This window comes from Dendrobates tinctorius, unplaced genomic scaffold (assembly GCF_039654945.1).
Source record: "Dendrobates tinctorius isolate UK_male_01 unplaced genomic scaffold, ASM3965494v1 ptg000070l, whole genome shotgun sequence".
NCBI lineage: Eukaryota > Metazoa > Chordata > Amphibia > Anura > Dendrobatidae > Dendrobates > Dendrobates tinctorius.
In genome coordinates this window covers 97,308,145-97,321,377 of record NW_027361738.1, presented here as the reverse complement: position 1 = coordinate 97,321,377, position 13,233 = coordinate 97,308,145, and the positions used below count along the sequence as shown (strand labels likewise).

Genomic DNA, 13,233 nt, shown 5'->3' with positions numbered 1-13,233 from the left:
TTCTAATTTCATATCATATTCTCTACTCCAGTTACATCCAGAATTCACAATTCCACTGTTACTTTGTGCCTTATACAAAAGTCACTTCTAGAGCTGCAGTAACATGTTTTACTGTATTATCACCCATCCCTTGAAGATTGTGAGCCCTCGCGGGCAGGGTCCTCTCTCCTCCTGTACCAGTTATGACTTGTATTGTTTAAGATTATTGTACTTGTTTTTATGTATACCCCCCTCACATGTAAAGCGCCATGGAATAAATGGCGCTATAACAATAAATAATAATAATAATAATACTGTTATTTCATTTCTTGTACTACAGTTACGCCCGGAGCTGCATTCACAATTCTGCCGTTACATCATGTTTTTTACTTTAATCACATCCAGAGCTCCATTCATATTTCTACTGTTACCTTTCATGATCTGTGTTCACTCTTCTTTGATATCATTCCTTCGACTCCATCTATTGAGTTGTGGTGTATCTAAGCCTCGCGTGTATGATCCTTCCTCTACTCAGGTCCATGATCCCTCCCTTTAGGGACCGTGACTTAATACGTTTGGTGTTTTCTACTTTTGCTCGGATTATTCCTTTATTCTATTTCTTTTCTTAGAGAACATAGTGTGAGAACGGCGCAGCCGAAATCTGCCGTCGCTCATGGGAGCGCAGCTCCTGAGGGTCTGGAAATAACTAGAAGAGGTCTGCTCCTGAGTGGACAGGCAGTAATGGCTAATTAATATCCGTGTGTCTTCCAGGAGACTGGCGAAGTCGACTCTTCTCCTAATCCCACTGTTTGGAATCCACTACATCGTGTTCGCCTTCTTCCCGGACCATTACAAGGTGGAGGTGAAGATGGTCTTTGAGCTCATTCTCGGCTCCTTCCAGGTAAGAAATGAAGACGTGTTCACATTGCACTCGAGGGCGAAATCACCAAATCATTAAACATTCGGCAAGTTTGGAAGTTCTTCTCTACCCAATGAGATAGGGGACAACTTCCTAATCGCTGGGGGGTCCAACCGATCCTGAGAATGGGGACTCTGTGTGAACAGTGCGCTGATCGATGGTGCACACATCAGATCCATTCACTCCTAAGGGAGTGCAGAAGACCAGCTGAACGCTGCTCTCAGCTATATCTGGCGGTCCCATTGAGAATGATAGACCACTGCTCCACTCACACAGGGGCCTTCAGATCTCCAGTTTTCGTAATTGTTGGAGGACCCATCGGTCGAATCTCGAGCCATTGTGAAGTTATTGAGAATATTCCTTTAAGGGCTTAACCCTATCAATTCACAGCCCTGACCTTTGTGATGTTGATACATTGTCATGCTTTGACAGTCTTCAGTAAGGAAGGGGGGGCATCAAACTGGTCCTGGGACTATCCCTGTCCCAGGGGTACTCTTGAAGGTAGAGAGGCCTGAGTCTCCAACCTTGCTATGCTTATGTTAAACCCTGACTTGTCCCCTCCCCCACCCCATGAGGGGGTCTGACAGTTTATACAGGAAGAGGTAATGACCAGATCAGAAGCAGCTGAAATGGAGCTGCATGTTTCTGACCAGCATAGGAAAGGTCATTAACCTCTGCAGCACCAGAGGAAACTAAATCACACCATCTCTAAAGAAAACCTGCGATTCATTACCTGACGTGACCGTCTAACTCTAGATCTTCCAGGGGGACATGACATCCTCGTCATATACTTTTCATTGCATTTGTATGTCTATATGTAGCAGTTCATGTTTCTTGTTTTCTCTCTAGGGTTTCGTGGTGGCGATTCTGTATTGTTTCCTAAATGGAGAGGTAAGAAGAAACAATTTCTTATTTAAATAATTCAAATATTATTATATTTTTAAAATAGTTTGCCTTGAGCACAAGTTCTTTAAATTCAGGTGACAAATTTGTTTTGAGCAATTTTTTAATTTATCCATGTAGTAGTCGGTGCTTCCTTTCCTTAATGCGCAACCTGCTTAGACATACTATATATGTGAATAATAAAATTGTGACTACTTGCAGCCTCCACTAGAGGGAGCTCAGGAGCTTACTGCATACAGGGTTATTATTGAGATCAATATATAAACTGTATACTGTAAGCTCCTAAGCTCCCCCTAGTGGTGGCTGCAGGTAGTCACAATTTTATCTATGTTTGTTATGTAACTTGTGTAAATATTTAAAAATGCAATTGTCATTGCTAATTGTATAAAAGTCCTGATTTATTCTCATGACCCATCATAGCTGACTCCTGAGTGGCTTGTTAGGCAGTCAAAACCACCTTCTGGCGCCCTAATTTCCCCTTTACAGTAACATTGTAGAAGCTCTTTCACCAGAGACATCACTGATTAGCGCTATTGTTTTGCAGCTCTAGGGCTCAAATCCCAAAACACACAGATAATTTGGAAATTAATTTCTGTGGGTATTGAAGCGATGATATTATCTGTAGAGTTCTATGGAATATGTTAGCTCTATTTAACCAGTTTAATACCAGGCCATTTACCCCGGGGAATTTTCGTGCAACTAAACTGTAAAAATTTTCTCATATGGTTGTTAAAATTTTTTTGCGTCTTTTTTTTTCCCTGATATGGGAGGCTTCATTTTTGTTTTGTCATTTTTAATCATTTTCATTTAAAATTTGTTCCCCTTTCATTTTTTACATATTGGACAAGACTTTTTCTAATTTTTTTTTTATAAGGACAGGGCTAGTAACATTGGTTTGGATTAGGAGTGTTCCTAATGTATTTTACCTACTTTTTAGTTATTTTACATCTTATGACCCCCCATAATGTCATAAAACACCATTGAGGGACATTTCAACATTTAAATACTTTTTTTCCAAATCTGATTTACCCTGTAACTGGGGCAGGTATGTTAGCCCTAGTTACAGTGGAAATTCAATATTCTGGCTGCAATGCGGAGCTAACTGGATCTTCTAGGACTCGGCAGGTCCTGCTCCTTCCCTAAACCCTGTGATCACTAGGTCAGGAGGAGGAAGCACCAATAGCACTTGTTCTGAGATTTAGAAGGCAGAAATGGTAATAAACCATCCCTGCCTTTCCTATGAGGAGCTTGGTTGTACCTAAGAGCCAGCTCGATGCTCTCGCAGCTATCCTGGTATGCGGTGCCGTTTCATTAATGCAGAGTAGAACACAGACCACCCAGATGTTTAAAGTCTATAGGTGGTCCGGAAGTGGATAAATAAGAAAATAATCTGTAAAATAATATATATATATTTTAGATTAATTGAATTTTAGATATTGTATCTTTTTTTTGTATTATTTTTTAATATTCTAGGTTCAAGCAGAACTAAAACGTAAATGGCGGAGATGGCACCTTGAGCGGTGTCCAGGAAAGGACATGAAATATCACCACCCTTCACTGGGCAGCAATGGGACCAACTTCAGCACCCAGATTTCCATGTTGACCAAATGCAGCCCCAAGACCCGGAGATCTTCCGGATTCCAGGCAGAATTTTCTTTAGTCTGAAGTAGGAAGGATCAAGCTTACAAGTTTGGTGCGAGACTTTATGCCAAATGGTGACGTCACCGCCTTGAAGTGGATTCAGCAGGAAGCCTGGACACACTTTTTTTTTTTTTTTTTAAGATTGCACTTTAGAGGGTTTGCGTAACCCCCCGATACACTCTCCTGGACCAAGCGGACCATTGCAAACTTTACAGACAGAAAAAAGACTTGGAGTTTTTCTGGCTTCGTACTGGAATGTCTTACAAAACTTTCTTGAGTGAATCTTAAAAACAAAGGAAAATCTTAAGAATAGCAAAATTTTGGAATTTTAGAAAAAAAAGTTAAAAAAAAACAAAAAGTTCTAAATATATTTATTTAATCTTTGACTTGGAGTACGAACTAAAGCATCAAGAAAAGATGTAAATGGACGGAATGAGCGAACATAGAGGGAAATCTGATAAGCTAAGAAATGATCCATCTGGGTTTCTGGATCCATTTTATATTTAATGTTAAAAAAAAGCAAAAAAAACACAAAAGTACACAAAAAAATTTTTTCTAGCGTTTAAGTAAAAATCAAATCATCTAGATAGAAATTTCAGAAAATGCACAAGACGTTGTACAAAGCGTCTGTATTTTTTCTATTTTCGGAGGGCAGTTTTCAGCCTCTGACTGGATCACATTCGTGGCTCCGCGGTGTTGTCAGTCCGGAGTTTAGTGAATTTATTTTTTTTTTTTTTTTGTGCTATTTTTAACTTTTGGAGCTACTTTTGTGTAAATCGTATTTTCTGGACAGATTTTATTTTATTTTTTTTTTTTGGGGGGGGGGGAATTGTGCGTGAAGAAAAATATATAAGATATGACTAGTAATAAATTTGTGCCTGGGTTAAAACAATCCTTACGGGAAACCTAGAGAGAAAGCAAATAGAAATGTTTGACCCTAACATAATGCCAAACTAAAAGAGAAAAAAAAAAAAAAAAAAAAGTTTTTTGAAGTTTTGAAAACTGATCTAATGGGATAAATATGTGAGACTTCACATTTTGTCTCCAGGGTGTAGAAGGAGCCATATTCCATATATTACCAGTTAGTCCAGGTTTATGCTGCATTAATTGTATAAGGAGCAGTACCATCTATAGTGTGATAGAATGTATTTATTTTTGTAGTTCCGGTCCTGATTTTCAGGAAGTATTGATCTGTCCATTCCCATTCAAAGTAATTTCAAACTATATTTTTTAACTTGCAGTACCACCTTCCACCACAACTGCTGTTGTAAATTTCTCTTAGACTCCAATGAAACAGCGCCCCCCCCAGCTCTTTATCTTGTAATTAGAATAACTTCGGAATAAAATGTCCATCAGAAATGGGGGAATCCTTACGTTAATCACCAAGAAGGGATCTGCAAAATGGGTGAAAGTCTAGAAATATGGGAAATATCCCTTTTTTTAAGTGTTTCTACCTTCAGGAAGTGAAATTTTACAGTATTTTGGCATTTACAGCTGCTAATGAGACTAAGTCTCCTGCAACTTCTAAACATTTATGTGGACGACTTCGCTAAACATTAAAGGGTGTGTACATTTTTAATTGAAAATACAAAAATGAAGCAACTTTACAAAAAATCTTGAGTAGAAGCTGCACTCAGCGGTCTATGGAGCATAACATGGAGTACAGATGTTCTCCTTGTACTCCCCGTTGGGCTCCACGAAGCTTTTAAACTACATGGAACATAACATTCTATTGGTCGGTGAGTGGCAACAGTTCTCTGACTTTGAAAAGTATCAGTTTGTCTCCATGGTTACAGACAACAAACAAACCCTGCCTGTAGTCAGATCCTGCCTTCCTTGTCACTCCTCACTCTCTGACCTGCAGACACTAGAAGAGGGGTAGGTGAGATCAGACGACATAGGGTTATTCTGTAGCCATGGTGATATGGTCAGAAGCGGAGCTGTATACAAAAAACGGTAGAAGAGTTTTAATCAAGTCTATTGACTAGGGGACTTCATTTTTAATCTTAGATGCATTGAAGCAATAAAATGAATGTTGCAAAAGTATACACACCTTCTCTTTCCGTAAGAAATACCTGACTCCTGAGGTCGCAGCCGTGAGATATTTCCAATGCACAGGATTAGCGTAGCTGTACATTTCTAGATCGTCCCTGTAAATGAGCTTCCATGGATCGGCAGCTTCTATTTGCCTCTCTGAGATACGATGTGTCTATTTGCAGGTTATTATGGAAGTTTATGAGATCCATAAAATGAGATATCCGCCCTCCCCCGCCCTCCGACACCTACAGCACTACCATGTATGTATACAGGTGGCTGATCTAAGGCTTAAAGGGGAACCCCAGTCAAAGTTGAAAACTGTCCTCAAGTTGTCCCAGACCTGCTCTTAGTGTTACACTAGGGCTTATACATTGTATCAACTCATTTCTGTGGTCTCCAGGACACATGATTTACAAATGTTTAAGACTCCTCCTCCTTTTTTTAAAGGGATTGCTGTCACTTTAAATCTTCCACAATAAACTGCATAATAATGTTATTAACCTCTTTCACACCTTTAAAGGGAAAGTCCTGTGTAAACTTTCTTAAAGGCATAGTTTAAAAAAAAAAAAAAAAGTTATAATTTGGTGCATGCACTATTTTGATTACTAGTCATCTGGGCGGGACATTCCCATGAATAGTCACACAGTGGTTGTGGGTATTTTGCTCTGTTTAGTTCCGCTCCCCGGGCATGTGCAGTGAAGGCGAGGAATCTTCATCGGTGTCCTGTCATCTGGAGCGTGCATGCGCAAATGTCCGACAACCAAACCCGACACAGCAGGAAAAGAGACAACATTGTTCTGATTCTAGCCCGTGACTGTTTCCAGGAGTGGCCCCGCCCAGATGACTACTTGTGAGTAAAAAGTCAAATGATAACTTTCAATGTGGGAAATCGAAGTGACGGGTTCTCTTTTAAGGATTTCCTTCCAACTGGTTCTGTTTTCTTGGACTTCTTGGCAAAATGACCCCAAAAAACAGAAAGTGTTTGTGGAAATATGGCAAAAGTGGGCATTTTGGGGGGAGTTGTGAGATTTTCTTGGGCAGCTATTGAAAGATGAGGAGGTATATTTAAAGGGGTTCTCCAAATTCAGCCAACATGTCACACTCTACCTTTTTTTAAAGGGATTATTCTATCACCTTTATGTTACATCTAGACCTTGATGATTTTTCCCTGGTGGATAATCCCTTTAATACTTGTTTTACTACACAGATGTCATGTAACAAGTGCACATGGCTACCTAACCACTAAGCTCCGCCCAAAATCTAAAAATGATGCATGATGGGGGAAAACAAAATGTGGAGTCTAGAGCCTTCTGTTGTACAGTCCTATAACGGGGGACATCTGTATGGAGATATGTAGGATTTAGTGGTGACTAGAGTTCCCCTTTAAGCCCATCACCTGGTGGCACCTCCTGAGAGATAGGCAGAATTCAGCTGAGCGTGATTGAAATGTTCTTGCAATAAACGACGTCGCGCCAGAGATTCTTATTATGAAGAACCTGGGATTTTAGAGCCGATTTAATATTTTGTTTCTACAGAGACCGAACAGAATTTATAATATCGGCTGAAAGTAACCTAAATAGTCCGAGTGACAGCGAGTGCGCCTCCGCGCTCACAGATAGCGGAGTTTTGCTTTTTAAATAATCGGACCCTCATTGATGTAATGATGGCAAGGAGAAAATTGCAGATTGACGGAGATTGCGGAATATTTCTGCTCCATTGTAGCAGATAAAATGAATATGGATGTACGGACAGCGATGTATCAGAGCTGAGTTTATTTTCACAATGTGCAGTAATATTGTGAGGGTTTTTCTGTGGCCTTCTGGTTAAATGCACAATTTAACTTATGTCACTCTCCGCAAGGAGAAACCTTACCCCTTAGACCTCAAGCATATCGTTTACACTTACAACTTGCAGTACCACATTTCACCACCTTACTTTACATAGACCCCAATGAAATAGCGCCCCCTGAATTTCACCTAATTTTACCTAATATAGTTGAGCCCTTCTATCAATATGTAAGACAGTATCCTCAATCTATATTCTCTTCCAAAAGTAGGTGACAGCCCCTTAAAATGATTATCCCTTTTTATTATTTCAGTAATTGTTGATATATGCAATGTGAGTAAGTGCATGGATATGAATGAATATTGAGTAGGGGCTGTACAAGGATTGGAGAACCCGACAGCATAGGGAACCACATTCTGGTGCAGATTGTTATTTGAATCCACTATATTTTCTAAATATATCTCTCCATTCACTTTGCACCTATTTACACATTCAACATCCCTGGCTATTTCCCTAAAATGCACCAATCAGCATAATGGCAGTAGGAGGATTTAGTGACAACCCACCCTCGAGCAACGTACTACAATTTTAGAATTTAAAATGTGTCTTTAGGGTTGAGTTTAGTTCTTTCTCCTTGCATTAAGGCAGCAATTAACAAACCTATACAGGACAAGTATCTCCACTGTGCAAGCTTCATTATTAGTGTATTAGCTGTGATCTTGAACCAAAATGCAGAGACGGAAAAAAAATAACAATAATAATAATATAGTTTCAAAATACCCTGAGTAGGTGATAAACAGAAGAATCACTGGAACTGAGGAATATATGAGAACAAGTTCTGCAGCCTTTGAGGACCACCATGGGTCTATCAACATCCCCACAAATGTCTACATCTTGTTTGTTTAATTGCTAGTATTTTACCTTTGATGTTGGTATAAAATAAAGGGATATAAAAAGTAACAGGTATAATAATCATCATTGTCTACTTAGGGTATCTTTTTAAAGTAATTTGGAAGTGGGGAATATATGAGAAGTAAAGCTCTGGCCATGGGGGACCGCCATGGGTCTATCGACATCTCTACTGTTAAACAAAGTAAAATGGAAATGATACCCTTTATGTAATAACTCTATGACTATAGAAATGTTTGAGATTGCTAATAGCTCCAAATATAGTTAAGCAATTATAGCATACAATTTATTATAAAGGAATTGTTTTATATATATTTAGCACAATGAAATTATAACTTGATGCATATCACTCTTTGTAGATTTTCAACATTCAGTCTATAAAATAACTAGTAAATTAAATTAATTTTACGGACATTGCGCATAGAATAGGCAAGAATTACATGTGTTGAGATGCTCTATGTAGGTGTCGCTATACGTCCCAGCAGAGTCACATAGCTATATCGTCCTGGCTGTCCTTCTGTTGGCACTCAGTATTGGCAGCTATTTTGTAGGTTCAATCAGCCATGTTTGAGTTTGCTAGACCTTGAATATATCTACTTATAGCCCAAATATAGCTGGCATCATCGGAAAATGTTGGAGGCCCCCCCCCAAGAGGTTTCCCTAGAAAGTTTTGTGCTGTAATCAGAAGGCTGTCCCGTGGCCTCCATAGGCATTTTATTAGAATTGCATTGGTTTTCATTAAACTCTATTAATAGGATGGCAGCTGGCACCTGCTGTATCTGCAACCAGCTACTGAGAGCATTTGATGGACCCTCCGAAATTCGCCTACAGCGTACCCCTGCACTAGACGACTATAAAAGCAATTACCTCATTGACTCACCCTACCTCTTAAGAAATATTTAAGAAGCTTTTATTAGTCTTTTGCAGAGGACCAGATTCTACATGTAAGGGTTTTTTTTATTCTTTATATTTATCCCTTTCTGTTCTTCGTTTACTAAGATTTATAGAGTAGTTACAATATCCAGGGATGTGACCACACCAGCAGCCGACCCATAGACCCCTCTGTCCCCAGAACTGTCCACTTTTCGTTTTTAGTCTACTTTTTTTCTAACTATAGTAATAAAGGTTAGATTCAATGAATCAAACAACTATTACATTGAGGCATGCCCTACTGGAAAAACTATGGTAAGTCCAAAAGACGGATTTTATCCATAGACTAAAATGCAATATCACCCCATACACACAACGTTTGGGAAAAGAAACAGTGGTAAGCTGTCTGCAAGTTTATGTTATGTAATCTGAGAGCAGCATATTGTAGGGGCAGAGAGTATGATTTCAAGGATGTGTCACTTGCTCAGCAGTTTGCTGTAGTTTCAATACAATCAGTGTTTTATCGGCAGGAGATTATCATTAGAGGACTAGGACTCACATGCAGGACAGTCCAGCTACTCTGTGAAACCACGCCCCCACCACTGATTGGCAACTTACTAACAGTGTACACAGGAAGCTACCAATCAATGGTGGGGGCGGGGTTAAACAGAGCATTCCGAGCCCTGCTACATTTACAGCCGAGCAAACACGGATTCTATCAAAACTGCAGCAAGCAGTCCAGTAAGTGACACATCCCTGGAATCCGGGTCTCTGCCCCAACATCATGCTGCTATCAGATTCCCTGGCTGTAACGAAATTCAATTTCCCCACTGCTCGAAAAAGAAAAACCGAAAAAAAAATCTCATAGAATTAAAAAATATATGAGGGATTATCCAAATGAAACTTCCCACCAAATTTTTTTTGTCCAGAGTCTTCCACCAACTCTTCGGTTGTGGTTGGCCTTTAGGGCAACCACTATGGCCAAGAAAAAGTGGCCAATGACCGGAAATCAGGATGAATATTCACCTTTATCTGGAGGTTAAAAGAAAAAATGAAAAAGCGCTGGTTTTTATTTATTTTCTTTTTTTATATATAAATTTCAGTAAAATATTTTTCTTGTAATTTTTACAACAAAAAAAAAAGCAGCAATGAGAAGGAGAAGATTGCAAAATAAAGCACGCAATCCAAGAGAACAAAGATGCGAAAAGGGAAATGACAAGAGGACTTCAGAAAGAAGCTGAAACCTCTGTAACTTCTGACGGATTACAGAATGTGAAGTTTTTCTTTTCTTTTTTTTTTTTCCCTGACTTTTTTCACTTTTGTTTCTGGCCAGTCTGCCCCCCTATAGGCTCGCTGTGTATATAATGGTGTATATAAGGCTCTAGACCATAACAGCACAGGAAATGAATGTACGTTTTTGATACAATGTGAATTGTATATATGGTGCAGAAATGTTTGTTGCTTTATTATTATCTCTATTTTATGACAAATTGTTTTTTGTTTGTTTATTTGAGAAACTTTTTTTTGCTTTTTATTAAAGGAAAACATCTAGAACATCTGCAATGAAGCGTGTTGAGATATTTTACTTCTCTGCCAGGTTTAAAGTTTCATACTTTGTACAAGAAGAGTTTCTTTACCTGTGACCCCATGACAACACTTCCTGACACCGCATTGTAGCAGTGTTGTCATGAGGACACTGAATCTCAGCTCAGTCCGTCAGAACTCTCCAGTTACATTTTACTTTTGGTAGAAAAATAGAGAGAATTTGGGCTTCTTTTCCTGCATCCATTTAACAAAACTTCCTGTCAATGTGCTGTGGTACAGCAGTGTTGTCATAGGGACACAAGATCTCTCTGTGCAAATAATCAGATCTCCCATTCAATATTGTCTATTTATGCAAAAATGGAGAGTAACGTTAGGTAAAGTGTTCTACCTGCGTCCCTCTGACAAGACTTCCTGTCATTGTGCTCTGGCTACTCACAGGCACACTGACAACGCGCCCGTATCTCAGTTTCAAGGCTCGCTGTGCTCATTCAGTTCAGTGTTGTCATAAGGGACACTGGATAACCATCCAAAACCCAATGGTTTCGAGTTAGAGGGGCACAGGGGTGCAACATTTTGGATTTCATTGCTCCCACTGTCAAATGATCCTGGCTGAGAGGCATCGGCTGCGGTGCTCTGTATGGAGGGATGACAAAGCTCTCAATGTAATAAAGTGACATTTGTCACCTGACTTACTGCCTATGCAGAGTGCAGAAGCCAAAGACAAATTCTTCTCCGTTGCTGCACTCTTCAGAGGTAGAGACATAGAAAACAGAGACTGAGAGCAGCTAATGAATCATGTGCACTGCACTGTGCTCTTCTGCTGCTCTTTGCCTTTCCTCTCATTTGTAATTTTGGAAGATGAGACCTAAAATGATAGCTGTCCCAAATTTAAAAAGTGCCCCTTGTGAAAAAAACCACCAAATAATAACATTATAATACATTTTACACATACACTACCGTTCAAAAGTTTGGGGTCACCCAGACAATTTTGTATTTTCCATGAAAGCTCATACTTTTATTAATCAAATGAGTTGCCAAATGAATGTAAAATCTCGTCCAGACATTGACAAGGTTCGAAAAAAATTTTTTTATTTGAAATAATAATTTCTCCTTCATACTTTGCTTTCGTCAGAGAATGCTCCTTTGCAGCAATTCCAGCATTGCAGACCTTTGGCACTCTAGCAGTTAATTTACTGAGGTTTTCTGGAGAAATTTCACCCCATGCTTCCAGAAGCCCCTCCCACATGTCGGTTTGGCTTGATGGGCACTTTTTGCGTCCCGTGCGGTCAAGCTGTTCCCACAACAGCTCAATGGGGCTGAGATCTGGTGACTGCGCTGGCCGCTCCATTACAGATAGAATACCAGCTGCCTGATTCTTCCCTGAATAGTTCTTGTATAATTTGGAGGTGTGCTTTGGGTCATTGTCCTGTTGTAGGATGAAATTGGCTCCAATCACGCGCTGTCCACAGGGTATGGCAAGGCGTTGTAAAATGGAGTGATAGCCTTCCTTATTCAAAATCCCTTTTACCTTATACAAATCTCCCACTTTACCAGCACCAAAGCAACCCCAGACCATCACATTACCTCCACCATGCTTGACAGATGGCGTCAGGCACTCTTCCAGCATCTTTTCAGTTGTTCTGTGTCTCATAAATGTTCTTCTGTGTGATCCAAACACCTCAAACTTGGATTTGTCTGTCCATAAGACTTTTCACCAATCTTCCTCTGTCCAATGTCTGTGTTCTTTTGCCCATATTAATCTTTTCCTTTTATTAGCCAGTCTCAGATATGGCTTTTTCTCTGCCACTCTGCCCTGAAGGCCAGCATCCCGGAGTCACCTCTTCACTGTAGACGTTGACACTGGCGTTTTGCGTGTACTATTTAATGAAGCTGCCAGTTGAGGACCTGTGAGGCATCGATTTCTCTTTCTACTCTGGTTAGAGCCTGTTTGTGCTCTCCTCTGAAGGGAGCAGTACACACCGTTGTAGGAAATGTTCAGTTTCTTGGCAATTTCTCGCATGGAATAGCCTTCATTTCTAAGAACAAGAATAGACTGTCGAGTTTCACATGAAAGTTCTTTTTTTCTGGCCATTTTGAGAGTTTAATGGAACCAACAAATGTAATGCTCCAGATTCTCAACTAGCTCAAAGGAAAGTCAGGTTTATAGCTTCTCTAATCAGCCAAACTGTTTTCAGCTGTGCAAATGGATCACCCTCCCAGGGCTGTGGGCTACTCGGTACCGGGCCGGTCCTTCAGAGGGGAATGTCACAGCAGCGGTGACCCGGTCCGTGGCCCTGAGCGCCCATGTAAAGAGGGGATTGAGTGGTGAAATAAAGTTTGAGTGATTCTTGACGCCACCTGTGGTGTTTGGCAATGAAGGTGTTAAGCCGACGCTGCAGACGGATCCTCTGGGACAGATGGTGTGGTGCAGCAAAGGTGTTGTAGCCCTCCACAGGCAGCGCTGTTGGTCCCAGGGCAGTGTAGATAGGTGTTGGGGAAGAGGGTGCGGTGTCGGGCACAGAGATGTAGCAGTCCTGAAGAAGTTGCAGGAAGTAGGCAAGGACACAGCGGAATGTAGTTTCTTTACCTTTACTTGTAAGTGCAGTCCAGGGTCCAGCCTACAGATGGCACAGGAGCTCATTAGC

General features: G+C 40.2%; 1 protein-coding gene across 2 annotated transcripts in view; it reads left to right on the top strand.

The window, feature by feature from the left end:
- The window catches only part of VIPR1 (vasoactive intestinal peptide receptor 1), a 236,336-nt gene extending 225,730 nt beyond the window's left edge, over positions 1-10,606 (top strand). For both annotated transcript variants that reach the window (XM_073582198.1, XM_073582197.1), the window contains exons 11-13: positions 751-880; positions 1,748-1,789; positions 3,275-10,606. In XM_073582198.1, the coding sequence (XP_073438299.1) occupies positions 751-880; positions 1,748-1,789; positions 3,275-3,466 (364 nt within the window). In that variant the 3' untranslated portion in view covers positions 3,467-10,606. The remainder of the gene's footprint in view (positions 1-750; positions 881-1,747; positions 1,790-3,274) is intronic.
- Positions 10,607-13,233: the final 2,627 nt, after the last annotated feature.